This window comes from Nesoenas mayeri (assembly GCF_963082525.1).
Source record: "Nesoenas mayeri genome assembly, chromosome: 4".
Classification (NCBI taxonomy): domain Eukaryota; kingdom Metazoa; phylum Chordata; class Aves; order Columbiformes; family Columbidae; genus Nesoenas; species Nesoenas mayeri.
In genome coordinates this window covers 4974342-4995224 of record NC_137540.1, presented here as the reverse complement: position 1 = coordinate 4995224, position 20883 = coordinate 4974342, and the positions used below count along the sequence as shown (strand labels likewise).

Genomic DNA, 20883 nt, shown 5'->3' with positions numbered 1-20883 from the left:
CAATTGTTTGGGTGCTGAAAAACTCCAATGTCTATTATGACAGTGCGCAAAAAGTGGATGTACCCCATTTTGACTCCTCTTTCTGAGACAGTGGGAGTATGATAATATTTTCAGACAGAAAGACTCCAACATACTAGGCTTTACGAGAGGAGATACTATGAAATCTCAGTAGTACATCATCATAATCCCCTGGTTATAGATGACATCTGAAAAAGCATATGGACTTACTGACAATTCTGCGATTAATCTTCTTAGTTCCCTGTGTCCGTGCTTCTCAGCGATACTTGCTGGATCATCTCCATATTTGTTTGTTATTTTGCAAGCCCATGTGGCCTCAGGACAACTGAGCAGAAACGTTGCAAGGTTCTTCAATCCAAATCTGGCTGCACAGTGAAGTAGAGTAGGAAATTCTTCCAAATGACTATCTGTACATGGAAACAAAGATTTCATAAAGAACAGGTTTGCTTTTATAGAACACCTTCCAACTTTTTTTACAAAAGTACTTTGAATATTAGTGCTATGGAATCACAATTATCAAACCTCCAATACAGAATTAGCACACAAAGAACAATTCCTCCAACTAACTGTTTCACAATTCACATACACATTTCCATAAAGGAGCCTTAAGTGTAACTAAGAAATGTCATTTTCTCTGACAAAGGGATTTTAAAGCACTTTAGTTCTATTGAGAAATAAGTTTTCTTGCAAGGAAAAGAAGATTCTACAGCCCAAATATGCTTTTGTTTAGGTGTATATTATCTAATGCTCTAGGAATATTTTTAATTTGAGACATTGGAATGGGACATTTTTATAGGATTTGGGTGCCATATTTTCTTATTAAGAGACTTTTCTGAAAATTCACGATTACCAGAGACATGCAAAAATTTGCTTATCCCTGCAATGAAAAAATCAGATAATTTAAAGATGAATGTATCAGATAATGTTTTTTAGGATTTATCTGAAATTGCATTATATTAATTTCTACCACAGACTTTACTTTTCGCCTTAGAGGACTGGGACAAAGCTAATCTGAAGTCAGTTTATTATTTCAGCATAGTTCTGTATTCTAAGTCCATACGTTACATATACCAACAAAAGCAAGAGATCAAGCCTAGATAATACTTCCCTCTGTCTTCATACCCTACCTTCTAATCACCTGTGCTTTGTTGCGTAGCAAGTTGTGTCTGTCTCTCTCTCTCTCTCTCTCTATATATATATATCAGCATGCAGTGTCTCTCTTTGCCCCAGGCACCATCAAATTCTTGCACCTTCAGGGTCTTTTGGGGCTGTCTTTACTACTAACTGCAGAAGTGCTTTCTCCAGTTTGTTTTGAACCTGGCTCCTGCGAGGTTCAATTGATAGTCCCTAATTCATCTTATTCACCATCCCTGTCTGCTCTCTCTGCACTTGCAGTGATTTAGTCACTCCCAGACTTACTCTCTAGAAGGGTTCCAGTCTACTCAATTGTACCTTACAGAGAATCAACTCCATCACCCCCACCGCTCTTTTCTGAACCTCTTCCAGCTTTAATGTAACTATTTTGAGATGACAGGAGAAGAGCTGCACATGATACTCATTTTGTGGGTGAGCCATGTAATTTATGCGCTGTCATAATTAGGTCCTGTTTTGTTCTCTATTCCTTTTCTAATAGTTTCTAGTATTTCATTTGCTTTTTGATCTGCTGCCTAGCAACAAGTTGATGTTATCATGGAACTGGGTGATCTTATTCCTCAGTGCTAACAGCCTGCTCAAAACCTCTTATTTTGTATGACAACACGGGACTGTTTTTTCCACTTGCATCACTTTGTTTTTACCTACAAGGAATATCAGCTGATATTTTACTGCATAATTACTAAATCTCATAAGACCTTTCTCTCATTTTTTCCCAATTAGCCGCCCTCCTCATTACCCTGAATGCTTTGTATCACCAGCGTAAGTTTTTTCCAGCTATCTGCATCCTGGTTTTAGCCAGTTATTCATCCATGCCCAGTCAATTACCAACCTGACCAGGTTTGCTGACTCTTACAAAATAACCTACAAGAAATCTATAAAGCCAGACTTCACAATATTGAAAATTTATTTTACAATTTTTATTAATTTGTCCGGTAGAGACAACACATTAACTCACTTCTAGTTCTCAAGATCCCCAGAGAACCCGGGTTCTGGCATCACAGTTACACCTTCCAGTACCACACAACTGAAGAATTGTGCACTACTGTTAGAAATCCAGCTATTTTACTTACTAATTTCTTCAGAGTTCTTAATGAACACTAGTTAGTCCTGGTAATTTCTTTGTGCTCAACCCGCCCATTTTTGCTATAACATTATGATTCCTTCAACTCTGGATGGTGTCTTTGCACGTATCTCCCAACTAGGCCCACAGCCTGGGAATCTCCACAGTTTCTCCCAGCTCGAGCTAATATTTTAAAAAACACCTACAAATCAACAAATTGCATTTCTTAAGCTTTTGTCTTTTGCTATTTTTTGAGATGTCCAGCAATTAAATAGGCATTGAGCGGTAGTTTTAAAAAATAGTAAATTATAAAAAAATCTAATCAATAGTCTGCATCCTGTTAGCAGACTCTAAAAGGTCAAATACAGTCAGTAAAAAGAGCCTTGATAAACTAACTTGATAAACTTGCTCTAAAAGAATTTCCACTCCATGCTAACAAAACCTGAAACAACTGGTTACAATCCCAAAGGAAAATCTACTCTATATTACCAGTGGTCTGGATGCTATGATTTCTTCATCAATATAAAGAGTCAGTGGTATTCGGAAGGCTGTTCTAAGCTTATATCTGAGTTTTCAAACTTAGACAAAACAGAGGTATCCTGGAACCAACTCCAAAATCCCTTCAGCTCCTTCACTGTTTTTTCGGGTCACCACCCAACCTCTCCTAAACTAAGTCTGATAGTCAAGCAGACTGCGACACTAACTTACTTTGAGCATTACAGGAGAGTACATCATCAACAAATTAAATACCTCAGGAGCCATGGAGGATGGTAAAAATCAATAAGTCGGTTTCCCAAGATAAACTTTTAAAAAAATATTGTTCCTTGCAGTAAGCAGAAAAAAGGGCTGTGTTCAGGTACAAAAACTTGAACAGCAGAACTGGTAGTGAGATCTTTTAAAAAGACGTAAGTGAAACATATGTTTTTAACACCAAATAAAGGATATTAAAGCACTTTCACCAAGAACAGGAGACAGAAATAGTTTCATTTGTTTCTTATTTGCAGAATGAGTCTTCAGATAAATCTGACCTGTATGCTTTCATAACCATTTGGGCTACACGAGCTTTGCTATAAAAGCACACAGCCTCAAAATACTGGTTCAAGTTACAGCTATAGCTGAAGAAGCCATTGAGGATGGTGCTGTTGCTACATACCAACCTGTCGGTCGGCAAATTAGTGCAACAAAAGCCCCTATATATATGCAGATACAATCAGCACCGGTTTACTCAATAGCAGAGGGATTTTCTTTTTGTACGAGATCCAATGAGATTGTAGATTGAAAGGCAATTTCCAAAAAGGTTAATCTTAAACATGCACCAACGCTAGTTTCATTATTACATCTCTGAACGGAAAAGGTACAAGAACTACATTATTTTATTGGGAGTGTATTAAATTTAAAGACTGAACTTAATTATTGAAGTCTTAATTCCAGGATTCAAATCTTACTTGAGACATAAGCCTACTGACAATCATTATACGTTATTTCATCTTTTCTATCTTTTTATGGCATCCACTTCAAAAGGGAAAGTTCTGTTCACAGAGAAACTCAAATGACTTTTCACAGTATGAATTTCTACCCCTGTTTAAAACAGGCACGACAGACAAGAGTGTCACCAAAAGACCCCAAATTCCATAAGGACAAACAACATAGGCTGCATCAGGATTACAAAATTATTGTGACCTTTCAATTTCATTCAAGAGATTCCTCTGCAACATCTATTGTTACAGAGAAATTTAAATACTACAGTGAAATCCATTTCTATAATAAACACGGCTTTATTAGCTATGAATAAACAAATAACTGACCCTTGCAATGAAAGTCTTTTAGTAGTAAAAAAATGATGGCATAATGGCAATTTTAACAGGAATTGAAAGCTCTGGGAAAACAAAAAAACATCACATACCATTATTGGTCAACTGTTACAAGTATATTAACTTATACCATTATAGGTACTCTTGTATTACAAGTCATACAGAGTAAAATTGGCTGCTTGAAATATTCTGTATTGCTAATTATGTAGTTTGCACTTTCTATGACCAGATATTTAGCCACAAGCCTTCCATGAAATTAAACACGGTTCCTCTTCAATAACGTAACTATGAACACACTCTCCTTCCCAGCAAAGATTTAGCAAAATATAGTATTAACAAAACACTGGATTTTTGCCAGGCCACGCAACATAACACATAGTGTCACTGTTAGCTTGTGGACATGATCATAAAACACAATATACAGCCAGATTCAAAAGTTGCAAGCCCTTCCCTTTGGACATTACTGAACTTCTTGGTGCTTCTACTCAGCTCAAAATGAGTACAATCCAAAGACTTATTTTGTCATGCAAAGAAATCTAAACTACACAGGCCTCACACAGTAGAGTGGTTGCTTGGACACTTTGTAGAAAAAATGCACATCAGATGAGCACACACATGGCTTCTCGGGCTTCCTATTGTAGGGATGCATTAAGAGCAAAGAGCTGTCTGAAAATAGCAGACTCCAGTCACACAAGTCCTACCACCTGGTGATCACAGATAACAAAACTTACCCTCATGCTCTCCTCAGCTAAGCGTCCCTATTCCTAAATGGATAACCCAAAACTCTGACAAGAAACACAGGCTTCTAACTCGTGAGTCCACCTGGGGAGACTGTTTAAGGAATTCAGACATCGTTGAACCACATCATACTATCACCAGCACCTTACTCTGGACTTCAGCTGCTTTCTTTTGGGCATGACAATATTTCATTTCCAGCCTAGACTGGGTAACTAACAAGGGTGGGATTAGAAGCAGACTTTGTTTTTCCCTTTCCCCTTGAGGAATTAACAGTAGGCATGAGACTGATCCAGTTGCTGCTGCAGAGTTAAAGATTCAGCAGCTAACAGTGTAGGAGGATACGGCTTAAAGCCACAACTGCTTTTCCTGCATTCCAGTCAGCCATGAACAGTTTCAGACATCAAACTGTACCAGCTAGTCTCACAGATGGTTCATATATATATCACGCAGTGTGGAGGGAGTCACACAAACACCAGAAACTTGTGGGGAAAGCAGGTACATGGCTTTGCCTATTGGTCCTAGGCTTTGAGATTCCATATCATTTAACTATCACAACCTTTTTGGACCATAAGAGTGTCTTCAGGTTCAAGTAAAACAGATGTGCAACGTTTTTCTTTAGTTATGTAGTCCACTAGCTGGGATTAGGAGGCCCCTGACTCATCACCTTGTGCCTCCACTCACTAAATGTTTCATAACGACAGCTTTTCCAGGTATCAATATATCGTGGTATATTGACAAAATACAGAAAATAAGCAATAATAATCCACAGGCACTAACTTCTTGCCACCTTCAAGTGCTATGGCACCACTAGCCTTACTCAGAAAAAGAGGACTCCCACATCCTGTTTCAGCGCTGTGAAGGATCGGTTACCCATTAGAGCAGCCACACGCAAAGGCTTTGAGTGGATCAAACAGATTTAATTTGTTCTGCCCGTGAAACAGAAGCTTGGTGCCATCAAGTTGCAGCACAAGGCAAAAAGCTATTGTGAGGACCATCAGACAACAATACTGAGCTCCACCAATTCAAGGCAGGTTTTAACACTCATTTGCAAAGCCTTTCCAGGCAACACAACTGTAACGACAGAAAGTAGGATGTAGCCTTCGTGTGTCAAACTTTTCATGTCTTGCTGATAGAAAACTCTGAACTACTGAACTGCTCGAGGCCACCCTGGTATATTCGCTTTCTTGGTAAATGCTATACTAGCAGTTAAAATAGCTGCTACTCCTTGAGCAGCCTCAGTACCACTACCAAGCCTATTCTGCATGTGGCTGTGGTACCAGGAGTCATTCTTTGCCCTGTCTAAGCTAACAACTTTGCCAACCATGCAGTGAGGGAGGAAAAAGATGTTGTTGGACCTGACCTCTCAGAAATTCCTCCTCTGAATATTTAATGAAAAAATATAGTAAGATTAAAGACCTCAAAAGAGACAATTGAAGCCTACCAGTCTTTCTTTTTGCCTTCTTTCTGAGAAGAGGCACACCACAGGCTAAATCCCTCCCAAATCACCTGACAAAGGTGAAGTTCTCTCTTTCCAACAGATTCTACAGCAAAAGTCAATGATAACTAAGAGTACCATTGTCAAAATAACCACGTAAGAATAACCCACTGCAAGATCTATTTGCATGTGTGTTTTTAAAATTATAATTGTTCGCTTAATTGCCAATTCACAAAATTCAGTAAGTGCTTAAGACAAATTAGATCTTCTACTGTAAAGAAATTTCCACCATACTGTGTTTAACAGGAGTTTTGTATTATACACAGTAGGAAGATGCTGTAATTATTTGAAAGCACACATGCTTCAGGCAGAAAATACCATTCTTGAACTTGCAAGTTCGTCACACTGAATTGGGAAAAATTGCTGGAGCTTTTATCAGCTGTGAAACTGGAACAACTGATACATTGCAGCTAAATATACAGAACTGAACAGAAGTAGTGGTTATTAGAGTAGCTATAATAGAAGTTACCTTTTCCTTTTACTCAGTAGCAGTCATTTAATGAAAATGTTAACAGAGAACAGCTGCCACCTATAGCAACTGCACTAAGAACTAGTTAGCTGGTGGTCACATGCAGGAAGGAAAGGTTAAAGTGCCCAAGTGGCAGGTTTTAAGTACACAAAGGTAACTTCTTCAACTTTTAACTAACTTTAAGGCCAGTGCTTGCTTTTAATTAAAGTTTTAGTAGACATGCACAAAGTTAAGAGGGAAGTGCTGTTTTGTATGTTCTGTCCTGTCATAATACCTTCTCTGCAGAGCGTTCTGGAACACTTCAGCTATAAAACAGAGCATAAAAATCTAATATTATGGTATTGTAGCACTGTCTCAGCTTGCAAGAACTTTTCATAAAATCGCAGTAAGCAAACAGAACAGCCTACAGTGATCTTTCTGCAAATCTTGTAAGACATCCTTTTTTATATTCCAAATTATTGATACAGGACATAACTTTTTTTTCCCAGCAATTTAAATAGACACTTAAAAAGACTTCTACAATGTTAGTATTGATTAAACCAAAGAAATACTTAAAGCCCTATCCATTTCTTCTCTCCCAGTCTACCTTTTCTTTCATTTGTTTCCTAGCAGTTGAAAACCCAGATTCTTATTTCTTCTCTTATTATAGATGTTTCAGCTTGAAAGAAATAATTGAGAAATCAGGATAGGGCTTGTTACATTACTAGGAGTCTTAGGTGACTAAAAGCAGTATGGTTTTTTTTTCATAGAGGAAAATGAAACAGGCTTTCCTCAAGTAAATTGCCACCTTTTGGACAGGAATCAGCTCCAAGGGGCACACCTACCTTTGGGTAGAAGCATTATTATTAAGCTAGAGCTGTTACACCCAGACTGGAAAGCCAGAAGATTAATTACAGTCCATTAGATGCTGGATACACAAAAATCCTCACTCTAGCTTTTGGAGGAAAATTACAGATTCAAAGCTTTATGAACTAATCAGAGGCTCTCTTGAGTTCAATAGGCTTTGAAGCCTTTTGAAGCAAAGGTTAAGTGGGCATGAATCCTATAGAATCATATACAGGTAGTCACTTAAAAGACACAAGTATTTGTATTTGAGTTATTGACATGCCTCTATTTCAACCAAGTATGTCTCAACGTAAAGTGTATGTGTTCGCCCTGGATTTCTGCCATAAGTTAGCCTATTTTGACCACTGAGGAAAGACATCACATACAGAATTATGAAATTAGGGCCGAATCATGTGCCTGTTCAGAGATACAAGAATAATTAATCTCGGTGCTATAGAGCTTTTCATCCAATAGCTTCATATCCTTCCAAAGCGTGTTTAATTAGTTTTAGTTCTTTGAAATTTCCTCCTTGGAAAAAAAAAAATGGTGCTTGGAATAAAATGCTATAAAAATGGCTCAACAAGGAGATGTTAGACCTCTATTAGACCTGACATGTCTAATGCCTGATTGGAAAGCATCACAGACACAGGTTTACATACCTTTCGGGCAGAAGCGGGGGGCCTAGGCCTCCTACATTCTGAGTGCTTCAAGCTCTGCAATCATATCTTTCTTTCTTGAAGAATCTAGGCATCTAACTTCATACTTTCTTGTTGCACCATATATCAAACCAGTTCATTTTAATAAGGTCCCTACTTGGCTCAAGCTCACAACAAGTCAACTTGCTTTTGAACTACAAATGTCTTTTGGGGAGGGACTGCAGGTTGGTAAGCATTATTCTCAATATCTTAAAATGTGCCCAGATCTAACTGGTTATTAGAGAAACAGAAAATCTTTCGTTCATCAGAACTAACAATTCACATTAGGAATGAGTGTCTAATGTGTTCTATACACCCCCAGTTTGCAGCACAGGAAAATATCAAGGGCGGGTGGGTCACTTAACAGCCTACTTGTTTGCTTCCACTAACCTAGACTCATATTTAAACTCATTTTCAGATGACAATTGGAATAATGTTTATCTAGTACAGAGGGGCAAACTTAATAATCAAAGAAACCGTATGAAAAGGAAAGGAAGTACAATTATGACAATTATGACCACAGTAGAGCCACCTCCAAAACTTATTATATTTGGCTATGAGAAGTGTCATGTTGTACCTGAATGTAGTGAGCTTATTTTGTCTCTAAACTGTAGCCCAGGTACACAAAACAGGAGTCAGCCAACAACTCAAATACTTCTTTCTTAAGTATTTCAGAAGGGAAACACATTTTCTCGGCTTTTATTCTTCCGCAAAAGTTTCTTAGAAAAGCTGAGGTGTAACACACATGTAGAATAACACTGTAATGATGCTTTCAAAACACAAACTAAATAATCACACTCTTGGTTTACTGCAGACCAATCTGAATCCTTAATCAGTGGTTAATGAACTCAACCAGGACCCTCCATTTGGTAGTAACAGTAGCATCTGTTGATAAATTATTGAGTTGTGCATATACTGTGCCTATTTCAGAGAGCAATCCTACTTTAACTCAATAGGATGTCTTTAAAAACAAAACAAAAACCGCTTTTGGCCAGGAGTAATGGAAACTGTATAAGTGCATAAGTGCTAAAGTGAATGGAGAAGTTTCATGCTGTTCTAAGTTCAAAAGCCATCCATTCTCTTCATATAGAGAAACCTTTCTGATTTTCTTTTTATGTCACCAAATTTTGAGAAAATGAAGTTGAAGTTGTATTGCAGAAGAACAAATAGTAAAAAATATATCATGTACCAGCATCTCCTCATGCCTTTTATTGCTCATTTTCACCACAGTATAAATTTGCCCGGCTGTAAAGCTGTCAATTTGCAGTTGATCCAAAGCTGATCAAACATCCAGACAAGTATAAATACATAGTACCGAGTCACGAAGCAATGATTTACAGAATTATTTCCCCCATTTTTCCTGTTTATGTTTTGTTTATTGTGGATTCCTGCATTTCACTAGTGGCTTTAAATATTTAAAGATTGTCTTGTTAACACTTATAAGTAATAACCATAGCATCAGTAATAAAAATCAATGCATACAAGAAGTGACTCACTAGCTTGTTGATGGTGCTCTTCTTCACTTTGGAATGGACTGAATTGGTAAGTAGATATTTTGCTTTTCAATAACAAAGTCAGAACATTGTCCAGCTTCTCTACAGAAGAAAATTTAAAAGCCTGTTATAAAGAAAAAAGAAAATAGTGCATTTGTTACATATGTATTGTTTAACTTTATCCTCAGAGTGTTGGTGAATCAAATTATTTAAAACAGTGTTATTACAAACTCACTCTTGATAAGAGCAGCATAGCTTCTGAAAGCTACAGAAGTGATATTCTAATGCAGAAGGATCATTATAACATGATGGAATTGAAGAGAAACAGGTATTATGAAGTTCAGCCACGAAAAAACTTCTAGACGAAGGGTAAGAACAAAGTATTTGTATTTATTTGCTCTCAATTTAACTATAACAATGCAGTGTAATAAGCAAGAACTGTTCTGACAGATGTGAGGTGCCAATAAATCCACGTCTTACTATGACAGTAATTCAGGATGAGTTTACAGTAGCTTTCTGTTACCCAAACCCTTCACAGTAAGATTGCGTATTTTGCTAGGTAGGAAACGGCTTCAGTTCCATCAGCCAAAACCTAATATTGATGACAGGCCAAGAAACTGATAGCAATCAGTTAGATTACTAATTTAAATACACAGTTTTTAGACAAGGGAAATCCTTATTGACTGCCACAAAGTGGGGTTTTTTTTGTTTACCTCTTTCTGCACAGAAGGCCTATTGCTAATGACTGTAAAGGTAGCCATAATTAATTGTTTCTTTGCTGGGTGAGACAAGAGAAGCTCGAGCACAGAGACTTGAAGAGTAAGGATATCTTACACCAAGCTGCTCTGCTCAGAGGGCAGCAGCCCTGTATTCATTTTGCCTTCCCACAGCTGAACTGTTTCTGGTTAAGACAATTGTGGGATGACTAACAGGGAACATCTGCAGACACATAAAGCACATACACTTAAAATGGAACTCTGTGACTGCCACAGTGAGGAGAAAAAGGACAGAGAGGGATCTGCTGATGTAACATGAAGTTTAATTCCCCAGGCTGTTGGAAATGAATAACAAAATAAGTGTGACGTGATTAGAAGATGTTAAATACACAAGGCAGGATACAATTTTCACCTGAGTCTTACAGGAATGACCCAGAATTTGAAGACAAATTAGTGCACTTAAGGAACTACCAATTATAAAATGAGATTTTTTATTTTTCCCATAGTTAACAGTATTTATTATGATACATTAAAACCGTAATATTTAGTAACCTGTAACCTATTTATTTCCATGATTCACCATTTCCTTCTATTTGTTACTCAATAATTGACTACTTAATTTAGTCCACAATAACCAAAACAACAAGCATTGAAAAAAGGAATCTTTAAGGCTTGTTCTAAATACCAGACTTACAGTTTGAATTGAGAAAGGATACGCAAAACCTCCCAAATATCTATTAAAAAAGCCTCTATTAACATGAACAACCACATCAGATTTAAAAATCATTAGCGAAATAATATTAAATTTCAGTTAGGAAACCATACTATTCTCTCTTTCTTGAACTCTCCTTAGATATGGTATCATCATTGGTACTACATTAACAGAGTCCAATCTAGCGCAGGACAATAATAATAACATGGGAACTAGCTCAGATAAGCATATATGTGGAAATTGTGGCATGAAAAAAGCAGCTCAAAACCTCTGCTATTCACTAAAGCAACTGTGTAGCAGAAATTCCACTATATAGAAAATAAACATATAGGTGGGCTTCTAGACAAATTACATCTGAAGTAACATTTTAAATTTCCATTTAAAATGGCAGGGATACCCCCTACGCATCCTGCTACCTATCTAGCCTTCTCTGTTAAAAATAACATGAAAACAAGACAAACACAAAGACACCACAAAACCCACCCCAACACCACCTGCCCTGAAATGCCTGAAGAGTGATTGTAGAGAGAATCCTTGGATATCAAAGCCAAATAAAACCCTGCAGCCTCTTTTCAGCAAGCACTCAAGGTAATCTTGCCTATAAAGCTCCTCTGGTTTTTAATGTGGGCCGAGGGAGGAACCCTTTCTTCTCCCTTTTACTCAGGCAGGAATCTGGGGGAGAAGTACCTTAAAGAGCATAGAGCTCTTACTTTACACTCAGACAACCAAACTTACATGGAAGAAAACGATGTTTAACAGTCTAAGATGGAGCAAGGTATTGAAATGAGAAGAGCACACAACTTCAGCAACTTGCAGCAAAATTTTCAAGGCCATAAACAATTGCTCAGCTTAACCACATCAGGCTAGCTAACTTTTACAAGCTTCTGAGACAGAAGTTAGACTGTCTGATCTCCCAATGGGAACAGATTAAATTAAAGCTAAATTTCTTATGCTTTATCAGGCCTGCCTTCTGACAACAAGCCTATCCATTTCTATAATTTCCAAGCCAGGCACAATATACTTGTTATACAGAGTTATTGGTACAATTTGGTTCAAGGTTTCCACCTCATTTTTTTTTTCCTCTTATTCCAGGGATCTAAAATCTGAAGTCTCAAGCAATGATTTAACAAGCTATCTCATTAACTAAACCATAACAAGTAGTTTTATTCTGCTACTTTACAAAGACACAGCAGGAAAACTTAGTTATTTTTAAAAAGTCTATGCTAATGTCTTTTATCTCATGTACAGGAAGGTCTCTTCCAGTACTTATATGAAGATAATAGCAGAAATAACAGTGAAACAGAAATAGCAATAGGACCACTCTGCAGCTCCATACCAACATAAACGTCACCTCCCCCAAGAAGGAATTAAGTTTAGAGCCTTTCCTTTACTGCCCATTCGTGCTCCAGAGCATTCCCAGACGCCAAGTATGCTTCATTTACATGTTTTGATTTACCCTATATAAACTTCTACAGGCCCATGAAGTCTTCCAAAGAAATCCCACCAACACTACGCACCTAAAGTTCATGCTGAGTCTTCACCAAAGCCAAGAGAAGTAGAACTGTATTTAAAGACACTGCAAGTGAACACTGGAGCAGTCAGCTTGAGAAAACCCACACTGCATCTGAATAAAGATTTAAAGCACAACAGAAATGAAGTAAAAGCACTCCTTTCTCCCTCTGTCCTTGCAGGTAAGTTGTTCTTTCCAGAAGCCACTTAGAATTAAGCCAGTGAGTTTGTTGGCAGTTCTTGCCATGCTCTCCAAAGCACAGCCAGCTGCTCTCTGCTCCACCCTTCAATGTTGGTCCTTCTGCAAGTGCTCATAGCTGCCCTAGAGCTCAGCAGCAGCAGGTTATCCTCACTCAGCACCACCTGCCTGGGTGTAAGCAATATCTCCATGCCCCCACCCACTTTTCAGAGCAACAGGGCACAGCTGTGAACAGTGAAGGCCCAAGCCCCAGCCATCACACCCTGGCTTCCAAAAACATCCTCGAAAATGGAAAAGACCAAGTACATATTTTGCTACTTTTGTGAACGTGATGACCATTTAATAACTGCTAAAAAAGCCCCCCAAATGTGTGCCAATAAAATGCAAGGTACACAGCCAGTAAATTAACATGTTTCTCACTGGCCTTAGCAGTACTAACAAGGTTACATTTACATAAACATGAATTTCTTTGGTAGCTCTTATGTATCAGACACTACTTTATATGCACTTCAATATCTAGATTACTTCTGCCAAAGAGAATGGGCTAGGCTTAAAAATCACTTAGGCATTTCTGACAATGCTAGTGAGTGACAGAATATGAAGAGATTTCATCCTTAGAGGAAAAGAAAGAAACATTTAAAAATAACAGCTGCCGAAGTTTATTTGCATTTTTCTTTTTCAATACATACTGTAACTGGAATCCTGTTTGGTGACTATGATAAAACCATCCTTCAAGATACCAAGTTTCTCAGAATCATAAGAGTATTATTTAACCAAAGTTCATCATAAAGATTTCCTGAATCTTTTGAGATATTCTAAGTCACTCAAACCAACATGAACCTATCAATTTCTGTAAGAAGGATATGACCTTAGTTTCATCTTTTTTTTTTAATTCCTATGAAGCCTGTACCAGGAAACCCCAGCACTAAATAACTAAATCAACAGCCGCATTTGGTAGAAAGTCTGAGAGAAAACTCAATACAGCGTGTAATCCCACAGAATGTTGAAATGAGAAGTTAATGAAAAGTAAAAGACAAAATACGAATGTTCAATTAGGAATTTTAAGAACTTAAAATCAGTCTGTACACTGGCTTACTGTAAGAACACAAATTCCCTAAGAGCTTCTGCAATGCAGAATTACATGCAACTGAGAGAACAAAACGAATTATGGCCTGTAGCAAATGCCTACCCTCATATATTCTGATAGCAAGTTCATTCAGCATTATGATTCATTTTTGAGGCTACCCCTTCCTACTTTGCTGCAAATTTTCTTTTTTTTTCTCTTGAAATCTATGCAAGGAAACTTCTTACATTTTTAAAACCTATTTATTTCCTTACTTTTAAAATATTTATTTGGTTGTTTAAAATGTCTTGCTAAAGTTGGTAAATATTTTTTACATTCAGACAAATCTGGAACATAGAAAATGACAATCTATCAGATGTGGCATGATTTGTAAAAATCTTTCATCTACAATAATCTTTAATTCCTCTCTCAAAACAGGAATTCAGAAGTGCAGCAGTACTATACTTTGTTGGTCTCCCACTAAGATACATGAACTGAGCTGACCATGGGTAAAAGGAATGGATAGCTGTAAGCCTATTTGTTGGGTTATGTTTATCTGTTTGGCTTTACTGGGGCAGAAAATGGAGAAGGGGACAATAATCTCAATGATGATACCATCATTAGAATGGCTGGAAAGGCTGACAACACAATATACAATACAATGAGAGCATTTTACCAAAGCATTGTGTCTTTGGTGTGCATTACTGCAGCAATTTGCTTTCATCACAGGATTTTAATAAGGAGATACTTCTCAGCTTGCTAGCATTTGTCACAATCTTGAACTTTTCTTTGAACCACAGAATGATATTGCTTTGATCAATAATTGCTGTAAGCTTTTCTATTTTATTTTAATTTTGTTTTCCATTGTGTTTGATTGTTACTTTGCATAGATAAACCACTGTTGCCCCAGGATACTTCTACAAATAAGCTGCTGGTCTCAAAGGTTTTAATTATCCTGGTTAAATAAAAGTTACTACTCCTCCTGCTACTTGATGGGAATTCTAATTAGTATCAAGTCAGTTTTGGTTTTCCTTGTGTGAACATATTTTTAAAGGTAAGTTAAATCATGTTCTGTAAATTGCATCTTTACAATGTATCTTATTGCCCTTAAATCAGGTTTGCATGAGAGCTTAAAGTATTAAAAAAGTTTGTGGAAACAGCTTAGCTACCTATGGAGTTAGTGCACCTCACTGTGGCTCAGCAGGTACCATTAAATATGATGATAAATCTTCCAGTGTGTATGTACACTTGCAAAAGAATTACCATTAGTCTACTTCCCCACAGAGCAGCCATGATATTGTGTGCATTGTAAAACTTATCCAATTATAACAATTTTCTCAGCATTAATTTTTCACTTGCCATAATAAAATTAAGAGCAGGCAACAGTGTCTCCTCATTTAAACTCTTGCTTATTATTCAGATGATTAAAAGTGAGCAAATTCTTAAACATACCTGATAGTCATAACCAAAATCTTAGCCATGCTGCTTAAATGAAGGGTCAAATTCCTGAATAACACACATAATTCTCCAGAGGAAATACCAGGTGTGATGTAGGTAACTACGTTACTATGTTAATTAGAATTTTTTTAATCATTATAACACACTCTTATGCATAAAATTTTAACATGAAACCTGTTAGAAGCTTACTTCTATGTCCTTCAGAATATAGGTTAAAGAATCATGGATACTATGGAGATTTTAAGAACGCGCTCATACTTAAGAGTTGCACTATTTTTCTTGTGCAACATGCTGTTTTCCTAGAACAGAAGTGACTTCTACTTGGAAGGAATCTACCCCCATGCTTAATAGAACACTAATAATGCAATATATCATTTTTTATTAATACTTTCGTTGTGAGTGTAATGCCTTAGCTGGTAGATATGGTAGATTTGTCACAGGAAATTGAGACTGTCTGCACTGGAAACACAGACTATTATTTTTGCTCTGGCTTTGCAATTACAATATAGACATCATGACAAGTCTACTTGGGCTACCATTTTTTATGTGCCATTGGCAAAGGACATGCTGCAGAGCACTACAGCCCGCTGTGCTGATTTAAAATCCAGCTCAAAACCTGAATTCTTCTAAATACATGGAAAGAAGCTGCATGGCCATCAGCAACCACATGAATGATAATTCAGTAGCTGTAAATGGACCTTATATGAATAGCAACATACAAGCTATATCTTCCATACAAGCCATGCCAGAAAAACCCAGTTTGCTGATGAATGAATAATAATCCTCCAAATACAATGTCATTTAAGATTACTTGCTTGTATTGGCTTTAGTACACACTAAAAAGAACACTTTCAATGAAGAGGGACATCGCTAGTGTTTGTTATTATTTTCATCCTCTGTAATGCAGGGTGTTGTTTGTTTGGAGTATGTACCACAAAGGATGCTCATATCACTCTCTAACCAAAACAAAAAAAGAGAGAAAACTTGATTTCACTTGTCTGACTTGTTTACAGCTAGACACCTCAAAGACAGGCCTTTGGAATCCTGAGCCTATTATTGAGCCATTACTCACTACTGTATAATCAAAAGAAACCTTTACAACACAGTATATTATCTTTTAGCTCATATTGACACTTACATTCCATCTTTTTTAATAAAAATGGAGAAGTCAACTTACCTGACAAGTGAAAGCTATTGGGTCAGCCACTTTCTTAAAAATGTGCTCAATCTCCTCTAGTGCAGTATAGTACTCGATCTGCGCTGTGCTCTTAATGACTCCTCCACAGTAGACATTTACATACACAGGGCCAGCAGGAAAATCTTACAAAACACAAATCAGAACAGTAGCTGAAAGTATTTTACAATCTCAGACAGAGGTCTCAGGAAACAGGTAAAAGAATGGGAAAATATCACAGAAAATGCATAGAGTCGATGAACTGGATTTGCATTTCACAGATGATTCAGTGTAGTGAGGTCTTTCAGTCTAACATTAAAAAGCTGACAAAAGAAAATTCATATCTGTAAATCTGAATAAAACAAAGCTATTGTATTACTTCACGTTAGAAAGGAGATGAAAACAGTATGCTGCAAATTTCCAATTTCCCTTTGATAGACTGATGACCTATAATCAGCTCCCTTATGCCTACAAATTAAGGAAAAGTTCATTTATTACAAATAGTGGAATTGCTATTCATCTTTTGTAACATATTTCTTAATTGCAGGCAAGGTTCTTCAAATCAGATTTGAACTAGGCTGCAGAAATTGCAGTATAATTACTTCCATTGCAGTTGTTTACCTAGTAAAAGCAAAGGAAAGAGGCGTTTGTACAGTCTGTTACATAAGTATGACTTGCTCTGCGTATGCAGCATGAGCCTTCTTTATGAGCACATTTTATAATTCATTACGATTCACTGTGCCAGGCATCCTGCTGTACCACACCAGCAGTAGCACGGTTTTCTTCACATTCCAACTCGGCACACAAAAGAGCAATAAAAATGGGCAACCCTGAAAATGGAGAAGAGAAATAGGGCCAAAGAAATGAAGTGAATAGAACATGATCTTAAATCACTTGAATGGAAACTGCCCAAATGCCTTTTTTAAAAAAAGAAAAACAAATAAACATTTTCCTTATAATGTCAGATAAGCTGGATCCTTATTAAAAAGGAGTATTCCCAAACTTCCAGCTTTTCTAGATTTTGAAACAGAGAGAACTGAAACAGAGAGATGCATTGAATGCAAATGATATAAGAAACAAAATTATACTTGGGCTGCAGGTCCCTGCCAAATTTTTCATATTTCATCTACTGTTCATATTTTACTTCTTCATTCGCTACAGAAACCTTCCTGCAATCAACAATGTTTTCAAAGAATAATTCTGGAAGCATCTTTAAAGATCTGTAAATGAGGATTTCAGCTTTCCTTCTCGGAAATCCAGTTGAGTTTCCTATTGATCACAGGGTCTCTAAAGACAAACTCCCTGCACCGTCCCAGTAATAAAGAACTCTCAAGCCATATGTGTTCAGGATGAAAATCAGGCCACAAAATTACCTAAACATAGCTCCAAGAAGCCACTGCTGAAAACTGTAGCCTATATTTTTTTTCTTCTTCCTCCCTGAAGTTGTATTGCAATGGTTTTAGAATAACATATGTAAGTTCCTTTGAATTCACAGTATGCAGTGGGGTAGCAAGCTACACTCTGAATACGTAGGTGAAAATGTGAGTTAAGAATTAAAAAATTTAAGTGAGTGGGGATTGGTGTGGCCCTTAAATCCACACAGAAACTAAGAGAAACTGTTGGCAACTAGTTATGGATGGAGCAGCTGAAAAAATCATTAGAATCCAGCATAGCTGAGTGATATAGAAAAATGACATGGACATGAGCAAAGTAAAGAAATTATTTCCTGTGTCAGTAAGAATGATACAGAGGACTAAAACCAATTTTACTGCATTAAATATAAAATGAAACATTTTAGTGACAGTGTTAAAAGAAGACAATATTAGCTTTGCATTTTATGGGAGTGATTTTGAAGAATGTTAATCTATGACTAATCAATGACATTTTAAGACTGCCACCTGCCATTTAACCACACAAAACCAAACTATTAGTACTTAGTTTCCCATAAATCACGAGGCCTTGCTTCCCTGCATTATTAATAAATGTTCTGCGTGCAAAACCCATGTACAGGAAATACCTACAAAACAGTGGGAAGTGAAACTACTTATCAGAAAAAGTGAAGGGAGTCCAAAATGTTCTGTTTACTTTAAGAATATTTGTCTTACCTAAAGCTTTCATGTACTTGACCTTCTTATTCCAAGAGGCTGGCTGTGTCCTAATTCGTTGATTATCTGCTATAAATTCAATTTCTAAAGTTTCATCATCTATTTCATCTTTCAACAAAATGAATATTTCACCAGGGTTCTATAAAATTAAAATATGTTCCCATTAGTCCGTCAGAAAATTATACTGAAAGTGTAAAATGTAAATGAAAACATGAGTTGGAAGGAAAGTTCATTTACCAACAGCTTCATACAAAAAAAAAACAACACCAAAACATGATGCTACCTCAGTGTTACCCTTTAGTATTCTACTGACATCGATGAAAAATTAATGTAGAATTTAAAGTTCAGTTTACCTAACAATATTTTAAAACAGTATTTTAAATGCATGTGTAGGTGAATTGTTACATTTCCTAAGACCATTCTACTTTGTAGTCTAAAAGAATGACATTCACCCTAATAAGAAAACACTAAAATACTTTAAACTCATTTAAACTCTTCCAGCAAGCTGTCAGTTCAGTAAGACAGAAGCAGCAGGTAATGTGAGACAAAACCCTTCTACTGCCTTCTGAACCAGAGGGAATGTTACTCCCTTAGAACTGTACTGATCTCAGCAATGAAATGATGGGCGTAGGTCACCTTTGAAGACAGATGGCAAACAAAATACGTGACATTCCACGTACATCGCAACCTCCATATCTGACTGTGGCCACTCTCTTATATAAAGGAATGCAGTGCTAGATATTGTACCTCCTCTGTGCACATTTTCATACATTTTCTCACAGCAACTCTGATTAAAAACAAACACATGCAAACATTTGTACCCATCGGATATGCATGCAGGTATGAATATACAAATATTTCTGATTTATTTTAAAATCAGACAAGCTATTTGCTCACACAAGCACTTGTGTAACTCGCGGTATGGCACACATGCGTGTACCCATACACCTATCACGGATTCTTGCCAAGAACCACTCCATCTCTCTCAGGAAGTGCCTGGCTACACAGTTCCTCTAAACTGCAAGGTCTAAATGACAGTGATATGTCTACCCAAGCTGCAAAATTATTCTAATAGATATAAAATCCCTCAGAGGGTATCTCAAAACTATTTTCTTTGCAAATCTTTTGGCTGCAGTGTTGATGTGACACAAAGGCAAAATAAATCCCATTGCAGCCTCAATGCACTCTCCTTTTGGCCCTTTACCTCCTATTTGTTTTCCAAACTGTTATAGTATGAATAAGATTGCAGCAGGAAGAGGAGAACAATATTGACTGTTATCCCAAAGATTTTAGCATTCAAAAACCTTACCTCACATGGTATTCTTCCTGGAAGCACCAATATCGATTGTTCATTAGTTTCTAATGCTTCAGAAAGTATCTCTGTTTTAACACTGAGGTCTATTTTTTCTGATGCTCCCCCAACATCTGACAAGGTAACGTTGGAGCTACTCTGGTGATCTGAAACAAATAATGTGGAATGAGGACATTACTAATAATCCCAGATCAATAAAACATAGCAATGAAGTGGTTTCCAACATATTAGAGACTCATATGGCATTTAGAGTCATATTAAGGTTACTGCACGAAAGCCTGGCAAAATTCCTTTTCATGTAAATGTGGTGAGGTTCCCCTCTTTGGTAAGAGCTTGCCTCTGAAGTTCTGATCCCACAGCCTTTATTTATATGAACAGGCTCTGCTCATACTAAAATCCAAAGGGAGAAGGCCTTTAGACCAAAGTCCTCATGACCAATGAGGGATCAGGGATCAGCCAGCTCTCAGAAGAACAAACTCTCATACACTGGGTTAAACTGGAATTTTTACCACTCTTGCTTTCCCTATATGTAAACAAGGAAATGCTACAAGTTTACAACATCAGCCCACCTGTCTACAGGAAGGATTTATGTAAAGGCAGTGACACCTGTGACCAGGTAAGTGTGAGAGTAGATAGAGATGTTCCTCAGAGACTTCGTAGACTTTGCTTTCTTTCATGGACAAAATGATAGACTGAAGGTGTACATTTTTTGTTGTGCTGGTTTCAGCTGGGATAATAGTTAGTTTTCTTTGTAGTATCTAGTACGGGGCTGTGTTTCAGATTTGTGCTGAAAACAGTGCTGCTAACACAGGGATGTTTTTGCTGTTGCTGAGCAGGGTTTACACAGAGTCAAGGCCATTTCTGCTTCTCACACCA

The 20883-nt window shown here is 37.1% G+C and overlaps 1 protein-coding gene across 1 annotated transcript in view; it reads right to left on the bottom strand.

Moving 5' to 3' along the window:
* BANK1 (B cell scaffold protein with ankyrin repeats 1) overlaps window positions 1-20883 on the bottom strand; it is a gene marked incomplete at both ends in the record, with an annotated part of 114794 nt that overhangs the window by 73200 nt on the left and 20711 nt on the right. Inside the window, 5 exons of the mRNA XM_080343330.1 lie at window positions 229-425; window positions 9763-9883; window positions 16594-16736; window positions 18696-18834; window positions 20005-20153. Coding sequence (XP_080199456.1) covers window positions 229-425; window positions 9763-9883; window positions 16594-16736; window positions 18696-18834; window positions 20005-20153 — 749 coding nt within the window. The remainder of the gene's footprint in view (window positions 1-228; window positions 426-9762; window positions 9884-16593; window positions 16737-18695; window positions 18835-20004; window positions 20154-20883) is intronic.